The sequence below is a fragment of the Sphaeramia orbicularis genome, chromosome 15 (assembly GCF_902148855.1).
Source record: "Sphaeramia orbicularis chromosome 15, fSphaOr1.1, whole genome shotgun sequence".
NCBI lineage: Eukaryota > Metazoa > Chordata > Actinopteri > Kurtiformes > Apogonidae > Sphaeramia > Sphaeramia orbicularis.
This window is the reverse complement of record NC_043971.1, coordinates 27,625,576-27,647,326: the sequence shown is the minus strand read 5'-3', so window position 1 is coordinate 27,647,326 and position 21,751 is coordinate 27,625,576. Positions and strand designations below refer to the sequence as shown.

Sequence of the window (21,751 nt, the reverse complement as noted above, 5' to 3'; positions counted from 1 at the left end):
ATCGTGTTGGCTTGTATAACTTGTATTGCTGCAAATATATAATCAATCATGCCACAGACAAAGTCAGTGTATTTATAGTTTTTTAATAATTTTTTCAACAGGGTACAAATCTGGTCAGCTCCACTGAAGGCTTTGTGAAAACATCTGAAGTCAGTTTTTGAAGCACTGAGGTTTCCCAAACTTCATTCATAGCTCACAGTGTGTGCAAATACAGATGATCTTAGAAAAGATCACAGTGTGAACAATATGGATCCTTTAAACAGACTTAGAGTGAGTGGATTGACTTCTAAAACCCAGGGCTTAATTCTACTATGAAACATTCATTCAGGAAGTTGGACACATGATGACACGTGAATCTGGTGCAAAGGGTAACAGAAAAGTGAGTAATGATACAGTTATTACACTATCAGTCTTTGGCTTTAGAAACTGTAACAGATGTTGACATGATCCTTAAACATTTGGAGATGAACTGAGAATCTGTTGTAGCAGGAGGAAACAAAATGACTCCAGTTTCATTTCTCAGAAACAAACTCATCATGTGACAACAGATGTCTACTCAAAGCTATGAAGGTTCCGGGAATCCTCAGCATCATGTCTGACAGATAACAGTACAAATAACCAGGCACAGCCACCAGAGGACGCCGACAACAACAGTACAAAGTGTGTCAGGCTAGTGTCTGTGTTAAAAAACTGAAAACAATGAACTTTATTCATTCAGTCATAAACAAACTCAAAAGACTAAATTTATTTCACAATACACTTAACTGTATCACCTCAAATTAGACAAATATGCTGGTTTCACAGGAATTCGCCTGGTTTTACAGCTTTACAAAATCTTGAGAAATAATCTTCCTGTAAAATCATCTGCCTTCAAAACAAAACGCCTAAACAGAAAATGTACTTGTGTCAAATAAAGTGTCAAGAAATCTCTTAAAAAACGTGACAATAGAAAACAAAATCATCTTTGCTACATTTGTCAAGGTTGATCTCTTTTGCAGAGTGTGTTCTTTGTGAGTCTGTTTGCTGTGGAGACGTTTGGCCCAGTTGGCAGCTTCTTGGTACTTGTCATTTTTAATACAAGTGTGCACACACACTCACATTCATGCACAGACAGAAAAACAAAGGGAGAAACAGACTCGCATACAAACATATAGGTGTAAACAAAAGCTCTTTTTTTATCAAATAGAGGAATATAAAACTGCACTGCCACAGTGCGTCTTGAAAAAGCTCTAATGGAGTGACTACTGCATTAGAAAAAAGCAACACAAACATAAAATGTGGGATAAAATTTTTAAGGATTATATTACAAAGCCTTTTGGAGTCCTGAGTTTATCAAACATAAACAAAACAGACACAAAGGCCATACGTCATAAAAATACAATAAGGGATTTACAAAAAAAAAAAAAAAAAACAACAGTTCGTAGTCTACTCCTCAGGTGACCAGCTGAACTGAGAAGAATTTTGTTTCCCCAAAACACCCATGGCTTTTGTCTGGGACAGCGTTGGTGCTGTTGACAGCATATGTAGAGTTACACAATGAGATTGCCATTTGGAAAAAACAGCAGCCTTCTGTAAAGTTTGAATTGTTCCATGAGTTTTTCCACCGTAGTGACTGAATAGAACCTTTACAGAAATGTTTTGACCACTCCTAATGATTATTTTTATTCTACACAAATGTGTGGATTTTCCTACAATCATTTTATTCCATCGGTTTTCAGTAATTACTACCCAATGTTCAAATTGTGTTCTTACGACAATCCAAAACCTCCAAAATACATGTACTATTAGTAACAAAAAAGTACCAAGTCTTCACATTTGAGGTGCTGCAACCAGCTAAAATTTGCTTGAAAGCCTGTTTTTTTTTTTTTACATTTGGGCACATGTTGCTAGCATCAGCAATGTTAGCTTAAGAACTAGAAACAACAAAACAGCTAGCCTCCGTTTCAGGAGATACTGGACAGAATTTACTTGCAAAGACTTTATAACCATGTTTGTTCAATATTTTGACAGATTGAAAGGTTAAACTAAGTTATTTAGAGTTCTCATGCCAAAAACTGTTTCACACGTTGGATTTAGAAAAATAATCACAGCCCTGCTAACTCTTTAGGCTGGTTTTCAGTTTTCGTGCTAGACTAAGGCTACATTCATGCTGCAGACAAAAGTGGCCCAAATCTGACTTTTTGTACATATATATGACTCATATCTGATTTTTTATGACACTCTGAATAGCACAAAACTGATTTTCTCAAATTAAACTCAGGCCACTTTCATATGAGGTCCTAAATCTGATACATATCGCAATGTGACTTCAATCTGAACGGTCATGTCGCATTTCAATCAATTTTTACATAAATGAAATGTGACAGACATCATAATTATGCACTGAAGGAAGCTGGGCCCGACAAGATCCATATTTACGTGGTAAACATAGTATACTGTGTTTGACGTCATGTCTTCTTCTGCACATGTGGGTAAATTCAGGACCCTAAATTGTTCACATATGAGTCGGATGGCAGATGCATTTACATTATAATGTGAACAACCACGCAAAAAAAAAAAAAATCTGATCAGAGTATTAAGACCTGCAGCGTGAACGTAGCCTAAAACAACAGGCTGCTCACTGTAGCTTTAAACATTAGCAAGTGGTGTCAATCAGTCAACCTTGTCTAATTCACAGCAAGAAAAGTGATTTAACCATGTTCTTTAAATGTGTCAATGTATTAGTGAATAACTCAAATGAACAAAATACAAAAGTGTGCCATCCCAAACTGAACCCAGAGGTGAAGAAGTTGACAGGCTGCTTGTGTTTGCAGCTGGTTGAAGACATTTCAGGTCCCATTAAAGACACATCTTCCTTAAAAACCTCTGAAGTGACATCAACTTCAAACATTTTGATGCATTTTCAGTTTTTGTCAGTTTCATCTCATCAGTGTAAACATGAATTGATGTGATCTGACACTGAATCAGGTGAAAATTAAAAATGCTGCTGCACATTAACACAATTGCTCAAACCACACAGTCTTCTCTTGAAACACTTGTGGGTTAAGTACCTTGCTCAAAGGCACCTTGGCAGTTGCTACTATGAGAGAGTTTATAATTAATTCTCCCTTAAAGTGAGACTAACAGGTACAAAAATGCTTATGTGGCCTATGGGCTTCTGCCAGCTCTGCAAACTGAACATCATGATTTAACCTTATAGAAAGAGTAACTGTTTCATTTTGGTGGTAAAGCAACTGTTTGTGTTAATTGTTGGTTACACAATAAACTGATGATGCTGTAAAATTTACTTCTTTTTATCCAGTCATCAGTCGTCTCATGATGTGCAGGTAGGATGTGCAGGTGCTAAAGATGCCTGACAATTGATATAACATCAAAAAGGAGGCAAAGAAAGAGATTTAGGAAGCAGGAATTACCTGAATCTGAACCCTTGTGAGGAGTCTTGAAGGATTTTCTCTCTTTTGAAACCTGGATCAGGTTATCAGTGTCTAATGAGACTGATTGTATTTCATCACAGAGGTTTATCCAGACTGCAGTGGAAAAAATAACAAAAAGGCCAAAGCACTTTGAGGCAAAGTAGATTAAAAAAAAAAAAGAAAAAAAAAGAAGAAGTCTCCAAAATCCAGCTGTTGCTTCAGTTATTTTACCAGCCACATTTTCAGCGGAATACATCATATGCACAGCCAACACAGTCAAACCATACCAGAACTGTATAGTAATCATTTCAACCGATAACTATTAGAGCACATGTTACAATTATTCGAGTGAGGTCAAAGCTGGTCTTATGAGTGTAGTGTCCTCCCATGAAATGTTCAAGTGTCACATGTTAGTAAATCTGGCCTTAAGGTTTAACATTAAAATAACCTAATGAAAAAATTACATTTACCCCCCCCCCCTTTGTGTTTTTTAGGTGTAAATGGAGGTAAGCACAATTTCAAGTATAATTCCGTAAAGATTCAACTCTGAAGGTCCTGTTTTGCTTTCTTTCTTTCTCAGTAACTTTCTTCCTCTATAACAGAGTGGGAAATTAGCACCATCCACCAAGTATATTGTGTAGTGGTATAGTTTGGTTGTGAGTGGTATTTGTCTAATCTGAGACACATGGCAGGTAAACAACCAGCTTGGCTTCAATATCCATCCACAATCAAATCTGGCTGGTAAAATGACAACACTGACTTGTGAGAAATATTTCAGATGAGATATTTTTATTGAGGAGCGATAGTTTTCTGTCTTTTGTCAGCAGCAAAAGTTTCTCCCTCTGCTCATTTTGCCGACGTTGCCAGAGCAGGTGACAGTCAAAGACAGTCTGACATCAGCCATCGCAGGTATTGATCCTGCAACTGTTACCTGACAGTCTGTGTGATTAAAAGGTCCCCAAGTTTGTATCAGAACTCACAGCTTCTACCGACGGGGCTGGTGCCGATGGTGCCGAGGCAGGGAGGAGGGGCTGGAGGAGGACGAAGGTGAGCAGGGCGACATGGATGCCAGGGAGGCAGTAGCAGCGGCGTCCTCAGCCTCCTCCAGCTCTCCAGCACCGTGGAGCTCCTGACTGACACTGGACTGTAAGGCGGCTGGGGTGAGCCACTCTTTGGGCAGGCAGCTCTGAAGGAATGGCACACAGGAGCTGAAGTATGCCAGGCGGTTCACCCAGCGAGGGATCTCTCTGCCACACAGGATCTGAGGAGAAACAGTTACACTAATGAAAACATAATATTACAGTGCTGCAAATAGAGCCACCTAAATACTGTAATTAACCTGGAATCACCACTGACTCATTAAGTCACTGATGTACTGTGCCATTCTCCAAACCCGTATGCTCCCTTTTGCACTTATCCAGGGCATGACATGTTGAAACGGTCAAGAATTTAGTTTAGTTTTTTTTTTTGCAAACAATAAACAAAATAATCATTTGCATTTCTTTGCATCTGTCTGATGCAGCCACACCTTTTGAAACACAAAAACAATTTTCCTCAAATATTTCATCATATTATTTGAGGGGTGTCCAAAAACTTTTTTCCACTACTTTATTTCATCATTGGTATGTAAAAACATTTGATATAACGCAACCACGCAATTGAAAAATATATACCACAGGCCAAGTCATTTTAGATTTTTTAGATTTTAATTATATGATTTCAGTGACGAATGAACCTTGATGTCAGTTTATCACCACATTAGGCACTATTTAACTAACTATGCTCGAGATCTAAGAGACTACCCTGCAGGTACAGGCAGCTTCAATGTGCAACAAAGGCTAATTATCTTCACTGAGCACTGTCAATGTTGTTATAGCATCATGGAACAAGTGGCTTCCCAGAAAGACAAACTCTGAGCATTAATTAAAATATCAAAGCTGCTGACAGACTGAGGTTTTATGCCTTTTAAGCTGCAGACAGAGGTGGCAAATTCTCTCAAAGCCACAAAAATGTCTCACTGAGCAGCTGACAGGTAGTCCCATCTCATACAGCCTAAACTGAAGAGCAATTAGGATATTTAAAGATAAAAACAAGATGCGACTGAAAAGCCCAGAAAAATAATAGAGCTATGAGTTGTCAACAATTATAGTTGCGGAATTCACATAGCGTCCACATAAAAAAGGTACGTTTAAAGTTTAAAGGTTAGCTTTCTTTATTATCCACGTAGGGAATTTACTTACTGTATTTTACTCATCCTAATACACACACAGCACCTAGCATTAGCATTAGCAATAGTATGTAGAACATTAGGAGCAGGGAGCTGCTGCTGAAGGCACTCAGGTACCAACTCCAGATCTTCATCACTGCTGTGCTCAGGGTACATTTGCATTTTAGAGATGAGCTTCAAAATCTCAGTGCATACTTTGAAAAAGCTGAGGTTTAAACACAGAAACAAGCCAATATTTGTTGATTGACTAGCTTTTTACAGCAGTGTCAATTAATCAAAAGCTGCATCAATGAATCATGCTCTGTATTACGGAGCCCGGGAAGGGACATGAAGAGAAAAAAATGTATTGCGTTATAACGCAATAGTTCAAAAGTATTGCGTTATAATGCAATAGTTTTTGCGTTATAACGCAAAACTATTGCGTTATAACGCAAAAGTATTGCGTTATAATGCAATAATTTTTGCGTTATAATGCAAAAGTATTGCGTTTAAACGCAAAAGTATTGCGTTATAACGCAATAGTTTTTGCATTGGGATCTGCATTCGGGATCGGACAGGTCGTCAGGTCAGACACACGTGTACCTGCAGTCCTGTGCCCTATGCATGTGTAGTTCAGATGACCGTAACTCTGTCATTATTTGTCCGATCAGAAAAATTCCAACGGTTTCTGAACCCTGAGACTCTGTGTTTTATGGACATTCTCGGGTCAGTGCGAAAATTTCACGGGCACCTGTCCTAGAAGACGCAAAATAAGCCATTCGGTGACTGGGGACGCACACAGCAGAGCGGATTCACGGAGCGAAGAACCGGAGCGCACAACGGAGTGGATAACGGATTAAATCTAGTTTTGGAAAATGTAGGCAAGACGGATATCCCAAGTCCCATGACCCCCCTGGAGATTTACAGATAGATTTGTGACCGAAGGAGCGACTGATGGAGAAACATCTGAAGAAGAAAGGTAAAGTTCACCCAGTTCCATTTAGTGGATTTTCTACATGACTGAAGCACTGTCTGGTTTTTTCTATGGAGTTTTTACTTGTTTCACTTTAGTATATGTGTAAACTGACGATTATACTGCATCGTGGTTTTATAGAATAAAGTACGAACCGTGTAGAGTATGTGTTAGTTTGGAGTATGTTGGACTTTCTGTGCGTAAAAGTGCGCATGACGCTCTACAAAATAAGCAAACGCTGATGTTCGGTGACTTTTTTTCTTCAATAGTACAATTTGACCTTGTTTTGTTTGTCTAATACATTGTTCTATGTGTGTTATTTTTCCATGTGTCCACCGGTCGTTACATTCAAGGATGAAGAGAGAGAAGTCACGGTGATGCGCAAAGGCTCTGGTGATGAGAGCAGAGACTGAAGACAGTCCACACACAGATGAAGGACGGAGGAAGAGCCTGATGATGATCAGTCCAAACACCACAGACATTCAACACATCCACAGGAGGACTGACTTTTGGTTTCAACAGACTATTTTCCATGTGCAAACTGTGCCATAGGAGCACTGCCTGGATCAGAGCTGTGAACTGACACAACTGTTTTTGCAGAACCACGAACATGAAGGCACTCTGCAGCCACAGAACAAATGCCCTGTGTGTGTGTGTGTGTGGTGGTGGTGGTGGGGGGACACCTGTAGAGTTTGGATTTTTACCCTGTTTTTGCACAATAAAAGGCAAATACTCACACAGCTTGTTTTAAACACTTTTTATACTTTTAAAGTTCATATTTAACTTTCAAATGTTGTATCCATGTCTAATTTCAGTGTTTTTCTGCTAAAACTAAAAAAAAAAAAAAACTAATTCCGTTTTTGTGTTTTTTGTCATTTTAAATTGTTATTACAGTATTAAAACAAATAGTGATTGCAATATTGAACGTTCGAAGTGGTCTGCAAAAACTGACAAAACGACTCAAAGCTTATTTTCCGACCTTTTTATGATCAAAATAAGAAAACCAGTCCAGGTGGACCATCTGAGGCTCAGGAGTGTAAAGGATTTTAATACAATGCGCACATCCTCCTTCTCATGCGCAGATCATTCACACTTGGCGCACATACATCTGTATCCATGAAGCTGCACACAGACGTGAAGCTGGGCAAATAGGAATTTCATTCAAAAACCGTTGGAATTTTTCCGATTGGACTAATAATGAAAGAGTTATGGTCATACTACACAGGACAGGGGGGCGTGTCAGACCTGGCACGGTCGGACCCGAACTGGATTACAATGTATTATGTACGGACCTCAATCAAGAGAGAGCATATATGATTGCGTTATAACGCAAAACTATTGCGTTATAACGCAATACTTTTGCGTTATATCGCAATAGTTTTTGCGTTATAACGCAATAGATTTTGCGTTATAACGCAATACTTTTGCGTTATAACGCAATAATTTTTATTTTTTGCATGTCCCCTCCCGGGCTCCGTACTGTATGGAAAACCATCAATCCATTTAATTTATCAACAACAACAAATGTCCCTACAGCAAACATGTAGTAAAGTTTTCTCTAAGCTATGACTTGTGTCTTTCTGTGTGTGTGTGTGTGTGTGTGTCAGCTGGTTCTGCATGTCTAGGCTTGTATAAGTGTTTCCTAATCCCCATGTCAGTGCTAGATGCTAACTGTAAGACACACTACTCATTAGTCACACCCTGAAAAGCCGATTTAAAAGATACACACACACACACACACACACACACACACACACACAATACACATACACACTCACTGCTAAGTCAAGCAATCACAGAACAGTGGATGTGTTCTGAGAAACACAAATGTGTTGTCTGGATAATTTGTGTGTCAGTGAACAGTGCTTTGGAGCTTAAATGAAGCATGTGAGTGTGGCGTGTCTGATGAACATGTTTGTATCATTTGTTACTTTAGAGGTTAGATGGATGTGATTAATTTACTGTGATCAGAGGCACGGGTTGTGTAAATGCTTTGCGTTAAAATGAAAAGAAGACAAAGTTTATGAATTTAGAGCCAACACAGAGCTCTAGAGACATGGTAGACACTAATTATTTAACAAAGAGTAGAGGAAAAACATTATGATAATAAGTATTATGTTATATGTAGGCTATCTGCAGGTTTGGGGAGGCCAAATTTATGACTATTTCAAGATGTCTCTGGTCAAATGAAAGACCTTACATTCACAAAACAGTACAACAGGCCTGACAGTTATTGCCACAAACCTATTTTATCAATGTTTCAATCCATTTCTGTTGCATTTCCATTTTTCCATGACTAATGCTTCTGCTACTGATGTTCAAGCTGTTTAAGCTCATACCTGAACCTCTCCAACCATGAATAATTGTTTAAGGATCCACTCATTCCGATCTCCATTATGATAAAATGCTAAACACCAATTACAAATTTGACAAATTCTTTACAAGGATTTCCAGAGCAAATATAGCAACATCATTTATTGTCTATGTGGAATTGCAGAAAGACATTGGAGTGTCAGATTTAAGGATTAATGATCAAAGTTTAGCATAATTAAGGCCTTAATCACACAGGGTGTCTGTGGATATTCTATGTGCATATGTTTCAGAGCTAAACTAAAGCAAACATAGAACATGCGTGTATTTGACTCACCTCCGACAGAGCTGAGGAGAAGTGGTTACAGTTCTTGTGCATGAGGTGGTAGGCATTGCCTTTGTACTCCTTCCCCATCTCCTCCACGATCCGCTCCACATCCTCCTCTGTGAAGTCTGTGCTGCCCAGGACTATGGCTTCTCTACACAAACAGGTGGGAAAGAGTGTGGACATGTGTTACTACTCTACACATTATTTTACAAACAGAACAAGCCAAAGCTGACTTCATAACACTGTGTTTTACCCTTTATTACTCGTGTTTCAACTACAGTGAGACTGAAAGAAACCTTCAAAGGATACTTGTGTTCTTAACTTCAATCAATCTTCATGTCTCTTTTTGTGGTTAAAGAACTTCCTGTTCTTCGTTGCATTTGTTTTTCTTTTTAATTATTTTCCTCTGCAGTAAGGACCATTCTTAAGCTCTAGTCACACTGACCTAGTGTAGTCTGTGGACTTCTGATGTTGGAAATCGACTCTCCATGTTTATACAGGATAAACAAAGTCTGTTTTCTATATGAATTTACATTATTTCCAGATTCTGATGCCAAGGGCAGGTTTGTCATCCACAGATAATGACTGAATGATAGAACAAGGTTCCTTACTAAAGCTGCAACACATTTCATTCATCATTTCAGATAAATCCATACATCAATAAAGTGACATAAGCCTCTTGACTTTCTATCCAAAACACTTTTAAAACATTCATTTATCACCAGCCTCCATAGTCCTCAAATAGGAAATAGACTGAATAAATGTGGGTCAAGAATAAAAATGTTTCAAATATCATCAAATCAGAGATGTTGATTTGCATGTGATTAATATGATCACAGAGCCTCTGTATTTACTGAAATAGGGCAGGTAATTTTCTCCATGAAACTTTTACTTAACAAATTACACACATAATAGATTTGCATGAGAGTAAGATCACACACAACCTACACAATTACTACACATTACCACAGGTAGTACCAGTCCTGTGTTAATATGGCTTAAAGCTCGACATGATAGAGGCAAAACCAACTTATTGGTAAGATGATGTGTACTCATGTCAAATAAGGAGGCTTAAGAAATGTATATCATGAATGGAAATACGTAATACTGGTACTTTTAAAAACACATATTTATCAGATCGAGCAATGTCCATATTTACTTAAAAGGAACTGGATGGTCCAGTCAGACCAAGCCAGTAGATTCCTGGAAGACCTTGGCTTACTTGGCAGAGACATCACTGGCATTTGTCCCAATGTATGGTCCAGTGGCCTTTGTGAAGACAGTGTGTGTGTGTGTGTGTGTGTGTGTGTGTTTCAGGGAGAATCTGTCAAAAGCCACAGGGCAGATCAACTAGAGCAGAAGTAATGCACTGCAGCACAGTAGTTCTAGTTCCACACACTCCCAGTTGGCTGATTATGGGAATCCAAAAAACATACTGAACTCCAGTGTCTCCCCCACAAAAACAGATTCTGCATTGCAGCAAAATCAAAGTCAGACCCAACTTAACAGCACCACTGACACATTTTCTGCAATAACCTTTTAAAGACTAAGACATCTTGAACCTTGGTAAAGTTAAACCAAATTTACAGTCAATGAGAAATATGTTATGATGCTGCTGGGCATTTTAGTACAACTGCCACGTCCCAGTAAAATAACCACAGCACTGAACTGAAACAACCCTCTATCATAAACTTAAACACAATATTGTTGATCAATACTGTCACTGGAATATTACGGAATACTTTGATACACTCATGCACCCTGCAGTCACCCTCAACATGTAAAAATTCGACCTGTGAGACGAGCCTCGTGTACATGAGTCATGCAGTCACAACACTTTCATGCATGCCTATTTAATAACGATAGAATTCATTTGTTATCAGACTATGCATCCACCTGAATCATTTCATCACCTTACATTCTTGAAGGGTCATATGAGAAGCAATGTTTTCTTCCTTGCTTCCCAGAGTATCTGGTACTAACACAAAGAAAATAGTGTGAAATCAAAAAAATGTATGACAAACCCATTATAAGACGAGAGAAACAGCTGGTTTACTGACTGACTGGTTGCCTGTTTGGATTACTGTTCTGTGTGAGTTGAGAGCTGCTAATTTGTTCAAGTGAATTTGCAGAGGAGACAGAGAGCGTACACATATACACTAATAACCATACCCATAACTGAGAATGTTCTAGTGGGAACAGTGAATATACTGGAAGCATATGTTTCCCTTCTTCTTTTACATCTCAGGCTGAACTGAAATAAAATTAACTTAAATACAGAAAGTGACAAGAGCAAAATGAAGTGGAGTCACTTTGTTTTGATATTGTTACACATGCAGATGCTGCAGGCTGTTACTGGCTGGAGTTACAACCTAAGAGTGTAAAGGTCCAAGGCCAAAAGGGTTCTGAACAACAAGCAGATTCATAATTCATAGTTCTATCAATGGTGTCAAGTAGTCCTGATCTACAGGCAGCAAAGCAGAGCCAAACTGTGCTATAGATCCCAGACATGTTATGGTTCTTATGCATGAATGTAGTGTTCTGTCATTGCTAGATGTACATAAAGATCTGCTTTGGTCATTCCACATTCCAACATTCTTCCAATAATGTTCTGATACTAATGCATGTATCGATCTTATCTTATCCCATATTTAGTAAATAAATAAATAAATAAATAAAGCTCCAAAAGCCCCACAAAAGCTTGCACAGTTATACTGTATGTATGTAAATATATGGGTGACCAATACTAACTTGAACTTGAAGGTTTCGCCGAGTTCAGTTGCATCACCTGGAGTAATCTCAAAGATCCCTGAGAATGGGTATGGGTGTCCGCCATAAGCAAACTCTAAACATGTAAAACAAAATGAAAATACATTTTCCTGTTATTAATCATAATTTGGTTGTACAAGATCATATCTGATGCTCAGTTCTCACAAAGTAGGTGGTGTCATTTTTCAGGATAACCTTACCTCTTCCATAGATCTCAATCCCTGAGTGAAAGACCCCAATGCCCAGAGAGCTGGTGAACTCATTGATCCAGTACTGCAGAAAAAAAACACAGAAGTGAAATTTTAAAAAATTAATAGTACAACACATGCATTCTTAGTGCATCCCTACTAAGAACAAAAATTTCACAAAATAGGAAGTATTCAGTGATAGATTAAATACAGAGGCAGCTGAAGCAGTCTAGAGGTACAGCTTTGTTGCTAGAAAACCACATTTGTACAAATTATCATGTAGCACAAAAGAAAACTGTCATCAGTGTTTTCTTAACATTCAACTATCCCATAACCGCTGCGATTGAAATGTGATCTGTGAGCCTGTGAGGTTTACAGAGGATCTCTTACACACACAGGCAATAAAAAGCGAGCCCACGCACAAACACAACAAAATCAATTATTGATCGCAGCAGCACTGATCTCTGGCATTACCTTCCATCTTTTCTTTAGTGTGTCTGACTGACATCAGGGTGCAGCTCCTGGGGCTAAAAGCTGATTGGCCGGGCTGTTGTTAGGCAGAGTATTTTTGGTGAAACAGATGTTTATCACAGCTCCATTAGGCAGGAGGACAAGGTTTAGATAGGTCACAATTAATAATGATTTTCATTATCAGATATTCTGCCAAATATTTTCCTGTTTAAGAAATTAAAAAAGATGAAATAAGTAATGACCTCCAGACCAAAGTGACAGTTAAAAACCTCAAGTTCTTAACTCTCTCTAATAAAATAAGTACAAATGATCAGATCTGCATTTGTGTTTCTAGAATTTAAAAAATATTTTATGGAGATTAAAGTTCTAACAATCCAAATACAGTGTATTGTTCTTTTTTTTTCCCCAAAAAACAAATGCAGTAATTTCTGCAATACTTAAAACAGGACTGCAGAGCTGGGGCTTCTTTTGTAACATTCAAGCACAGAGTCTCACCCAGTTCATTTACAGTGAATGTTTCTTGATCCACATAAGGTTCAACTGTTGCAGAGAAGAGAAAGCAAAACAAAAAACCTACAGCATAAGTCACAGGGGGACTTTTTCATATCTTTGCTTACCAAAACATACACAAATCCCCTCTAAGATATTTTCTACAGAAAATTCATTATAACTTTGTGCAACTTCTGCAGAAACCTGTCATACTTGTTATTAGGAATGTTTGAGTTTAGTTAATTTACAAAATGTAGTCACTGCTGCCTGCAGAAAACTCATTATGAAGTCAAAAACTGCTGTGAATCAATTATTTGGTTCATACAAAACTCCCGTTTGTAAGTCACGGTACTGCAGAGGATTTACAGAACCATACATACAAAATGATGATGTAATACCTTTTTTTGAGCCAAAATGCTGCAGGTTTTCTTTATCATTATAAAGGTAAGGCCATCCTGGGCAGAACCTAATCCGAATTTATGTAAAATCAACATGGAGAACATCAAAACAGACCAAAAGTCACTTTTTCAAGATCTAATGGTAGCATTTGGTTTTCTCTGTTATATTGTAAATGAGGCCTTTATTTTGATGTGTTCCAAGATTAAACAATGAATGATTTAATGAAGAGACAAAAGATAAAAGTCTGGGTATGCTCTATGAACTATGCACTCAAACCAATGTATTTAAGTTGCCAAACACCTCAAATAAGAGACCTACCACAATTTAAGATTAAAGAAGCTACAACAGACTTCATATGAAAGGAATTAATATTTTGTTATTGTGCTGTGTAAATCCCTGTGGAGTGCAGAGTCAGTTAGATACCCAAACACATTACATTACAAAAGACCGGGCGAACACGTATAAGTCAAACGGGTTGTAGTTTCTGTATGTGGGAAAGGAAGTTAATCTGCAGATGCTGGAAAGAGAGGATTGCAAGCATGTCTGTTCACAAGAGTAACAAAGAGAGCTAGTCTTGTACTCCCTCTCCTCCTCCTCCTCCTCCTCCTACTCAGGGTGAAATAAGACTCTTATCTTAGCCCTCATTACTTCAAAGCTTGTTAAAATGTTCCTCCTCCGCTGCACAGACGGAGCTGAGTGTATGTATGAATGAAACCGGGGGAAGGATGAAATGAGAGAATCACAGAGCAGCAGTTAATGCTTCTATATTTACTGCATCACTAGCTGCTTTGTCTGTAGTATTTTTAGTAGCATTAAACATAATGATTAGCAGGGATATGTATATGCAGTAAATATCTTGAAACTGTTATGCAATCATGTGACTGAAATGAAACTCAAAACATAAATGAAGGGAAGGAAACTGCTGGGCGCTACAAGACAAATGCAGATAACAATTGTGCTGTACCAGCAAGTTCTGCTTTGCTCTAGTAAATTATTTTTAGCCTCAAAATTTCCTCTTAATTTACCTTGTTCTTAGCACATCTGCATAAACACGCTACACTTAAAGCAGAACAGGTTTAGTGGAAATATTATAAAATAAGCATAAACTGTTTTTTGAAGCCACAAGTTTAAGCTGAAAATGTGATCAAAAGATGACAGACTCTGACAAATGGGTTTGTGTTGTGTGCATGTCTGAAATATGTTTTTCTAGCCACATTCTGCAAAGATCTGCTTCTCCGCTGCCTCTGACTGGAAGTGACACAGATTATTCTTCCTGACTGAATGCAGGTGAGGAAAACATATATTTCATGCATGCATATGTGAAACTGCATCCTGCACCATTTCTTGAGCAACATGAGATTCTAAAAATACGCTACTAATTCAAATAAAACTGTTAGTATTTCGTCAAGAAAAGTACACACAGCAGAGCCCCTGTATGTAATGTTTTAGCAGCGAGCAGCGGCACTGTTGTATGTTTATGTGTAAAGACATTGTGAGGATAGCAAAACACAGTAGAATGCCAAAGAGAGTTTTTAATAGACAGCACAGCAGAAAATTAATACTGTGAAACTATTACATGTTAGCAATTTAGGTGCAATTAAATTATGTGCTGGTGCATCTACAGGAATAGGTTACAGACACCGGTGCAGCTAATGTAAAAAGCTAGTGCAGAGCCCAGGTAGATCTGATTCATATCTCATACGTCAGGAATTTCTCCTGAACAGGCCATACCCAGACTGATAAATCAGGGCAAATAGGACATTCTGCAAGCAACTTGCATAAGCAGAAGTTAGTATCAATAATAGCCGATGTATAATGGCTAAAAACATAACTTTCATGTTTACTGATTAAATACTTTGAGTTTGATGTTTGGTAATTAATTTTTTTCAGATATTTGCTATTTTGACTTGGATGTTACATTCAACAATAAAGTGGAAATTCACAATTAGTCAGCCTTTAGAGAGACAATAAATTGTGTGTTGTTTCCTGATACGATCTACAGCTCTGACAAATTCAGGTCGCAGTATAATCACTAAGGGTGTAACGGTACAGAAAAACCCTACATATGGGTTCTGCTTGTGGGCACCCTGCTTCCCAAGCGTTTCACATAGGCTACATGTATTTGTTCGGTACACCTCCGTATTGTATCGAAGGCCCCAAACTGATATGAATTGGTACAAATGAGTACACCGTTACACCCCTAACAATCACACAGCTGTGTTTGATTAAAGATGTGTTTTTAACACCACGTTCATTAATGCACTCCCAGACTGCAATGTGGCTAAAATACACAACAAATACTTTGCTAAATTAGTATGTTACCTGCATTAGAACTGAGAAATCACATTTTCTACTCAGTAAAATGGTGTTTAAAATTCATGAAAGTGTATACAGTGTATTGGTTCCACGCTTTATGTTACTATATAGAAAATAAGATTTGCAGAGTGCAAGATTGTTTAGCGATGATTCAGGCAAAAGTGTCAATAATCCCTGAAGCATCACTTCCTTGCACATGGTGCACTGCAAACAACAAACAGCTGTAATGTTCACATAGTGTGTTCCCAAGTGATCCAGCTCAGCAAAACTGTGCACCTGACAGAGAATACAACAACCTGCCCTAATGAGTATGTGTCTACATGTCCCTGTTACACCCAATACCCTCACACCTACTCCCTAACACACACACACACACACACACACACACACAGCAGTGAACAGTGTGGCTGGCAGACAGACAGGTGGTGTGAAGATAATGCTGTCTCATTAGACCAGTGTACTAAAGCACTCAGAGCAGGCCAGGAAATCCACTTAGAGAAGTGAGTGGGACAGTGGGAAGACCTGACAGAAAAATGTGAAGGAAGACAGAGGGGCGTCTCCATATTCAATGATGTTACTGACAGTCACGTGACATTATTGATCCCCAAATGGACAGAGGAACCCCCCCTCCCCATCAGATTTATATACAGGGATGTTACACTGTGCTGCAGCTCCATCAGCACTGTTTACTACATGGTGTTAACATGATTCAAGCGCTGCAGTGTGTGACTGACCTCTGCTATTATCTGATCTGCAGTTTCCTGTCTTAGTTTCAAACAAACACAAAACCACTCAATCAGTCAGTGTGTCCATATTAGGAAACAGAAATGCATCCACTGTTGGTAGAAACTATGAACGAAACTCCTACTGCCGCAGCATCTAGCAACACTATGTGTGGGGTGATAAAAACTGTATGTGGAAGAGTGAATTTAGGCAGAATATAATTCGTAGGTACCACAATATTGTGCTAATTCCACTGTTTGCATAGTAATTATCAAAATAGAGAATGTATGTATAGAAATGTGCACTCTAATTGCAGTAATACAATCACAGTGGCAGTCGGTGCAATTACACTGTGTAGTTGCAAAAGATTACAGTTTAATAGGATGGAGACATTTTTGATTAAATCAGGGGTTCCCAAGCTTTTAAACTCAAGACCCCCAAAATAACAGTGCCAGACACTGGCGACCCCCACTCTTCCCTGAAGTGACTGAAACATTAAAAAAAAACATGTACAGAGGAGTCACGCAATGATAGTGGCATATTTGCCGCATTGTGTTGTGGGTACTTGACATTTTACTCATGTTCTGTTTTATGTGCAGGGGTTCAAAAGGGGGTATATGTTAATGTTTACTTAGGTTAATATGTCTGTTTTACAACGTTTATTGGCCTTTTTACGTTTAATTTTATTTTTATTAATGTGACACCATTAGTCAAACCTGTAGGCTCAACAATGCCTTACCTGTTTGTCTCTGTCAAGCTCTTATTTATGCCATATTAATGAAATCTTTGCTCTTTCAAAGTAAAAACTCTTTCTACACACCTTGAAACTCCCAATATCCTTCCTTCAAGTACAGGTGCAACAATACTGCCCTTCATCGGCCATAACCACCTCAGGGATCACATCAAGAGGTTTCTGAAAATCATATTGGGATCCCCTGCTGGTGTCCCAGGGGTCTTGACCCCAACTCTGGGAACTCCTGGATTAAATGATGCTGAGGCAATGGGCAAAACACAAACAATGAATATCTATTTTGTAACTTTCATAAAGTTTTTATCTGAAAACATAACTTTTTGACAAGCCAATGGTAAGTTACCCCTTAAACACCTTAAGCTATTTTTGTTTGTGACTTCCAAATTAATTTTACTCTACATTTAACCTTTCCTAAGTGACTTAACCCAATTTATTATAATAATATAATATGATCCTTTAAATATTATGGTGAAAAGCAGATGCTTTCCTTTATTTACTTTACTGATCATATAGATGTCCATTAAAACTCAGAGCAAAGTCAAAAGTTATCAAAACAGAAAAAAGTGAAGAAAACGTGAATTATTTAGCAAAATATATCATTAAATGGCGATAAAAACAAGTGTGTCTAATGACTGACATTTGTCAAACTACATGGGTTTTACTGTGAAGTTGTATTGCAGAAAATGATGGTAATTCCACTTTCTCTACAGAGCCTCTGAACGTCCAAATGGGTCATATCTGATATTGATGAAAAGCTGAGAAACTGCATTTCACATGGTACCTTTATTTCAGTGTGTTGATAGGATTTGTGGTTCACAAGTTATTAAACATTTTACATCAGTAGATGCTTTATGTTGCCGGCAGCTGTTTAGGTCTTCGAGGGTTAAAAGTCCATAACATAGATTAGAGAACAACAGTGAGAGTCCTTGTAACTGTATCAGTGAATATGAACTCTGAGCGTATATTAGCTATGTATGAGTAGCTCCTGTAACCCTTTGCGTGTAAAAGTGTACCAAGGCACTACTGCAGGGTTCTGTTCACAGGGATGAAAGCAAGATAGAGATAAAAGCCCTTCAGTCGCCGTCATGAAGAGACTAATGTGGAGAACAAGTCAAGTGAAAACAGAGACAGAAAGAGGGGGAGGAGACAAAGACATGAAGAGGAGGTAGAAAAGAGAAAGGAAGGGGTATTACAGGAAAGGATGAGAAGACACAAGAGAGGTCTGAAAAGGACAGAAAATGGAAGACAGATGGGAAGGATAACAAACTATAAATGGTGAAGGAAGGAAAGACAAAATGAAGGGCTAACGAAAGAAAGGAGGTTTAAGGAGTTATCAAGGAATTTAAAAAAGTAGAAAAAATAATGCACTGTTAGTTCACTAGTGGGGCAGAAGAGCCAAAAGTCAAGACCTGATTTGACACAGTGTGTCAATGTCACTGGAAGCTTTAAGATATGTCCACTCTTTGAAAGAAAACATTTTTGAAGAGTTACTTAAGGACATTGTAAAGCCTTGAAATCCAGTTTCACTTTCCCCTTATAATTATGTAGCTCTAAGGTTGGAAATATTGCATTGTACACTATCAAAATCAATTCTGTACTGATATACTCCTATTCTGAAATGATTCTCAACAAAGTTTGCACACCTGACACTCCATTTTAGGGGTCCACTGGTCATTTGTTTTTAAGGGCTGCTATAATAATGTTTGTTTCTAACAGCAAAATGCAGGTATTAACGATAACCACACCAGTATATTACTATATCTGTGAAAAAAGGGAACTCTGGTAATTAACTATTAATGACTTTAATAGAGACTAGATAACTGCTGAACTGTATGTCTAAGTCAAAGTAATAGAAACCCGCATGAATAAAGAAATCAATAACTTCTCTCACTGAACATAAAACCCCAAGCAGTTAATCAATAAGTCTGGATTTGAACACCAATCCAAGTGCAAAAATCTAAATTAATCTCAGTTCTCAAGTTTGCTGAGACCAAGAGTTTGCGAAATGTCCTATTCATGCTGATTAATCAAACTGATTCATCTTTCTGTCTCTTCTCCATTTATGACCGCACCATTCTTCAAAAAGTACATTTTTGTGCATAACTGTATAAAAATCATTATTGTTGTCAATCTCCACTACACCAGTGACTGCTGCTTTCAGAGGGTAACATATCTTGAAAAAGGAGATGAATTGGGATTGTTATGAACATGTTAAGTTGTGTTTTTTCATCTTATTGTTCATGCACATTATGCCCAAACAATGCCCTGTTTATAGCCTGATGACACAGTTCTCATTTGTAATCTGGTTGTTACAAAGAATCCATATCAATCAATGATTCATCAGCACATCAGTACATTTCCAGCCCCCTTTCCCAAATGACTCACTTCTGCAGGGTGACCATACACTGACTCAAATATGACCCCAGCTTCATTCACTAACAAAGACACAGGTGTTTTTCTGCTGCAGTATTGACATCTTTTACCGTATAGATAACGACATATTTGGTTTGGTGTTGTCCTATTACAATCCTGACCAAACAATACTACAATTACAATCAAACAAAACTCTTCCATGCTCCTTGATATCCTGCTTGGTAAAACATCTGGCCATGTTTTACCGGGGTCACTGCACTGTTTTGGATACAAAAGCTTAAGAGTCTCAAAAGGATCACTCCTGATATGGAAAGCCATTATGTGGACATAGCAACAATACATGAATGTTTTAAGTCTGGGGTGTCAAACATACTGGCCCACCAAAGGTAGGTTGAATTTAAGAAAGTGCAAAAATTACACTGAAGACATGAACATGTTGGGTGTCAAAGTTTGTTTAGATCAGGGGCCACATACAGACCCATTTGATCTCAAGTGGGTCAGACTACCAAAATAATAGTATAAACGTCTAAATAATTATAACTCCTAATTCAAAACTCTGACATTTTGACTATATAATGCCTTAACTTATCATTTATACATGTGTGGATCTACAGAGGCACAAAACATTTAACAACAGACATAATATTGTTAAAATTTTAGAGTTTGGAGTTGTCATTATTTATGGGTTATTGTACTTATTTTTCTCAAGACATTTCAGGTTGTTCAGGTTAATCACAGTTTTTGTGAAACAATAGTTTGTAAATATAAAGATTTTCATAATTTGATTTTACATTTTTGCACTAAAACAAATACATACATTTGGATAAATCTCCTTATTTCTCAGTTATTTTATGTTATCCAAGAGTTTAAAAAAAGGGTTAACTTGCTGTCCACTGAACTACTATGAGTACGTGGCTTGTGGATGTGCACTCCAACATACTTTTCTGTTATTTGTCTCCTGGTGAATCTTTCAACGTCACTCCATACCAGGAAATCTTAACCTTACTTGTGTTTACTAGTACTTGTGTTTAGATGAAGACTATGGAAAAGCAGCTAAAAGCTCAAATTTAACCTCAGATAAAGCTGATTATTGTTATAGATGTAGCCGTATAGGAGACTGATACCAAAATAATAAATGCTAAAAGAGTTTGAGTTGTGGATACTATCTCTGATCTGCAGATAATGAACTCAGATTAAAAGCACATATTGATAATGGAGTTTGGTTGTGGTTTGACAAAAACAAAACACAACAGGATGAAGATCTGTGATAACACTGCTTCAAACAGCCATCTTTCTCCGTTTCCTCTTACCATGTCATAGACGTTTAGGATGATCGGCTCGTTTGCCATCACTGGCATCAGGATATTGTCTCCCTACGTCCCTTCTTGTCGGTGGGTGTCCCCCCCTCCGCACGCCCCCTGCCCCTTCCGTCGGTGCGAGATCCAAACTCTCGCCCTCCAAAAATAGACCTGTACTCCTCCCCTTATCCCTGGCACTTTGACGGCAGATGACCGGCTCGGTAATTCAGTTTCACTGACAAATATAAAAGCGTTTGAGTTCCAGGGATGTTAGCGCCGTCCAACATCGGAGTGGCTTTGTCCAAATCCCCACACGGAGCGGATCGGAGCAGCGGCGGACAGATGAGCCTCTTGTCAAAACCAAGTGACTGGCTAAAGCCGTTCAGCTACAGAGGTCGAAGTGAAAACCGGACTTTTAAAGCGGGAATTGCCTTTTTTCATTTTCCCACACGACTAACTTAAAGAAATGACATCCTACTGAGGCATGAAAGCGGGATTCTATCGGTAAAAATGACTTGCCAAACCCATTAAAGCTAGCTAACGGTTGACGTTGAGCTTTCAGACAGGATGCGACTGGCTGCTCAGGAGAAAACTGGAGTGAGTGGGCGAGCCGCGCGAGCGATGACTCTGAGCTCTATTAATCAATCTCAGGGCACACGAGCATTATGGGTAATGAAGTTCATATACTAAAGCCACACTATATTACTCTGGCATGATAAATACACTACAAACAAAAAGTTAAGG

The 21,751-nt window shown here is 38.3% G+C and overlaps 1 protein-coding gene across 1 annotated transcript; it reads right to left on the bottom strand.

The window, feature by feature from the left end:
* Positions 1-63: 63 nt before the first annotated feature.
* On the bottom strand, positions 64-21,630 carry desi2 (desumoylating isopeptidase 2). Its single transcript, XM_030155242.1, has 5 exons — positions 21,020-21,630; positions 12,200-12,272; positions 11,982-12,075; positions 9,240-9,381; positions 64-4,674 (listed from the first exon to the last, which is right to left on the bottom strand). Exons 1-5 carry the CDS (start codon positions 21,065-21,067, stop codon positions 4,399-4,401), a joined length of 633 nt encoding a protein of 210 aa, XP_030011102.1. The 5' UTR covers positions 21,068-21,630; the 3' UTR covers positions 64-4,398.
* Positions 21,631-21,751: the final 121 nt, after the last annotated feature.

Excerpts from the sequence above, each read along its gene's own strand:
- desi2 (XM_030155242.1), bottom strand. The coding sequence starts at position 21,067 with ATGCCAGTGATGGCAAACGAGCCGATCATCCTAAACGTCTATGACATG. Across the intron at positions 12,273-21,019 it reads TCCTAAACGTCTATGACATG|TACTGGATCAATGAGTTCAC; the intron begins GTAAGAGGAAAC and ends TTTTTTCTGCAG. Across the intron at positions 4,675-9,239 it reads TCTCCTCAGCTCTGTCGGAG|ATCCTGTGTGGCAGAGAGAT; the intron begins GTGAGTCAAATA and ends GTTTCTCCTCAG.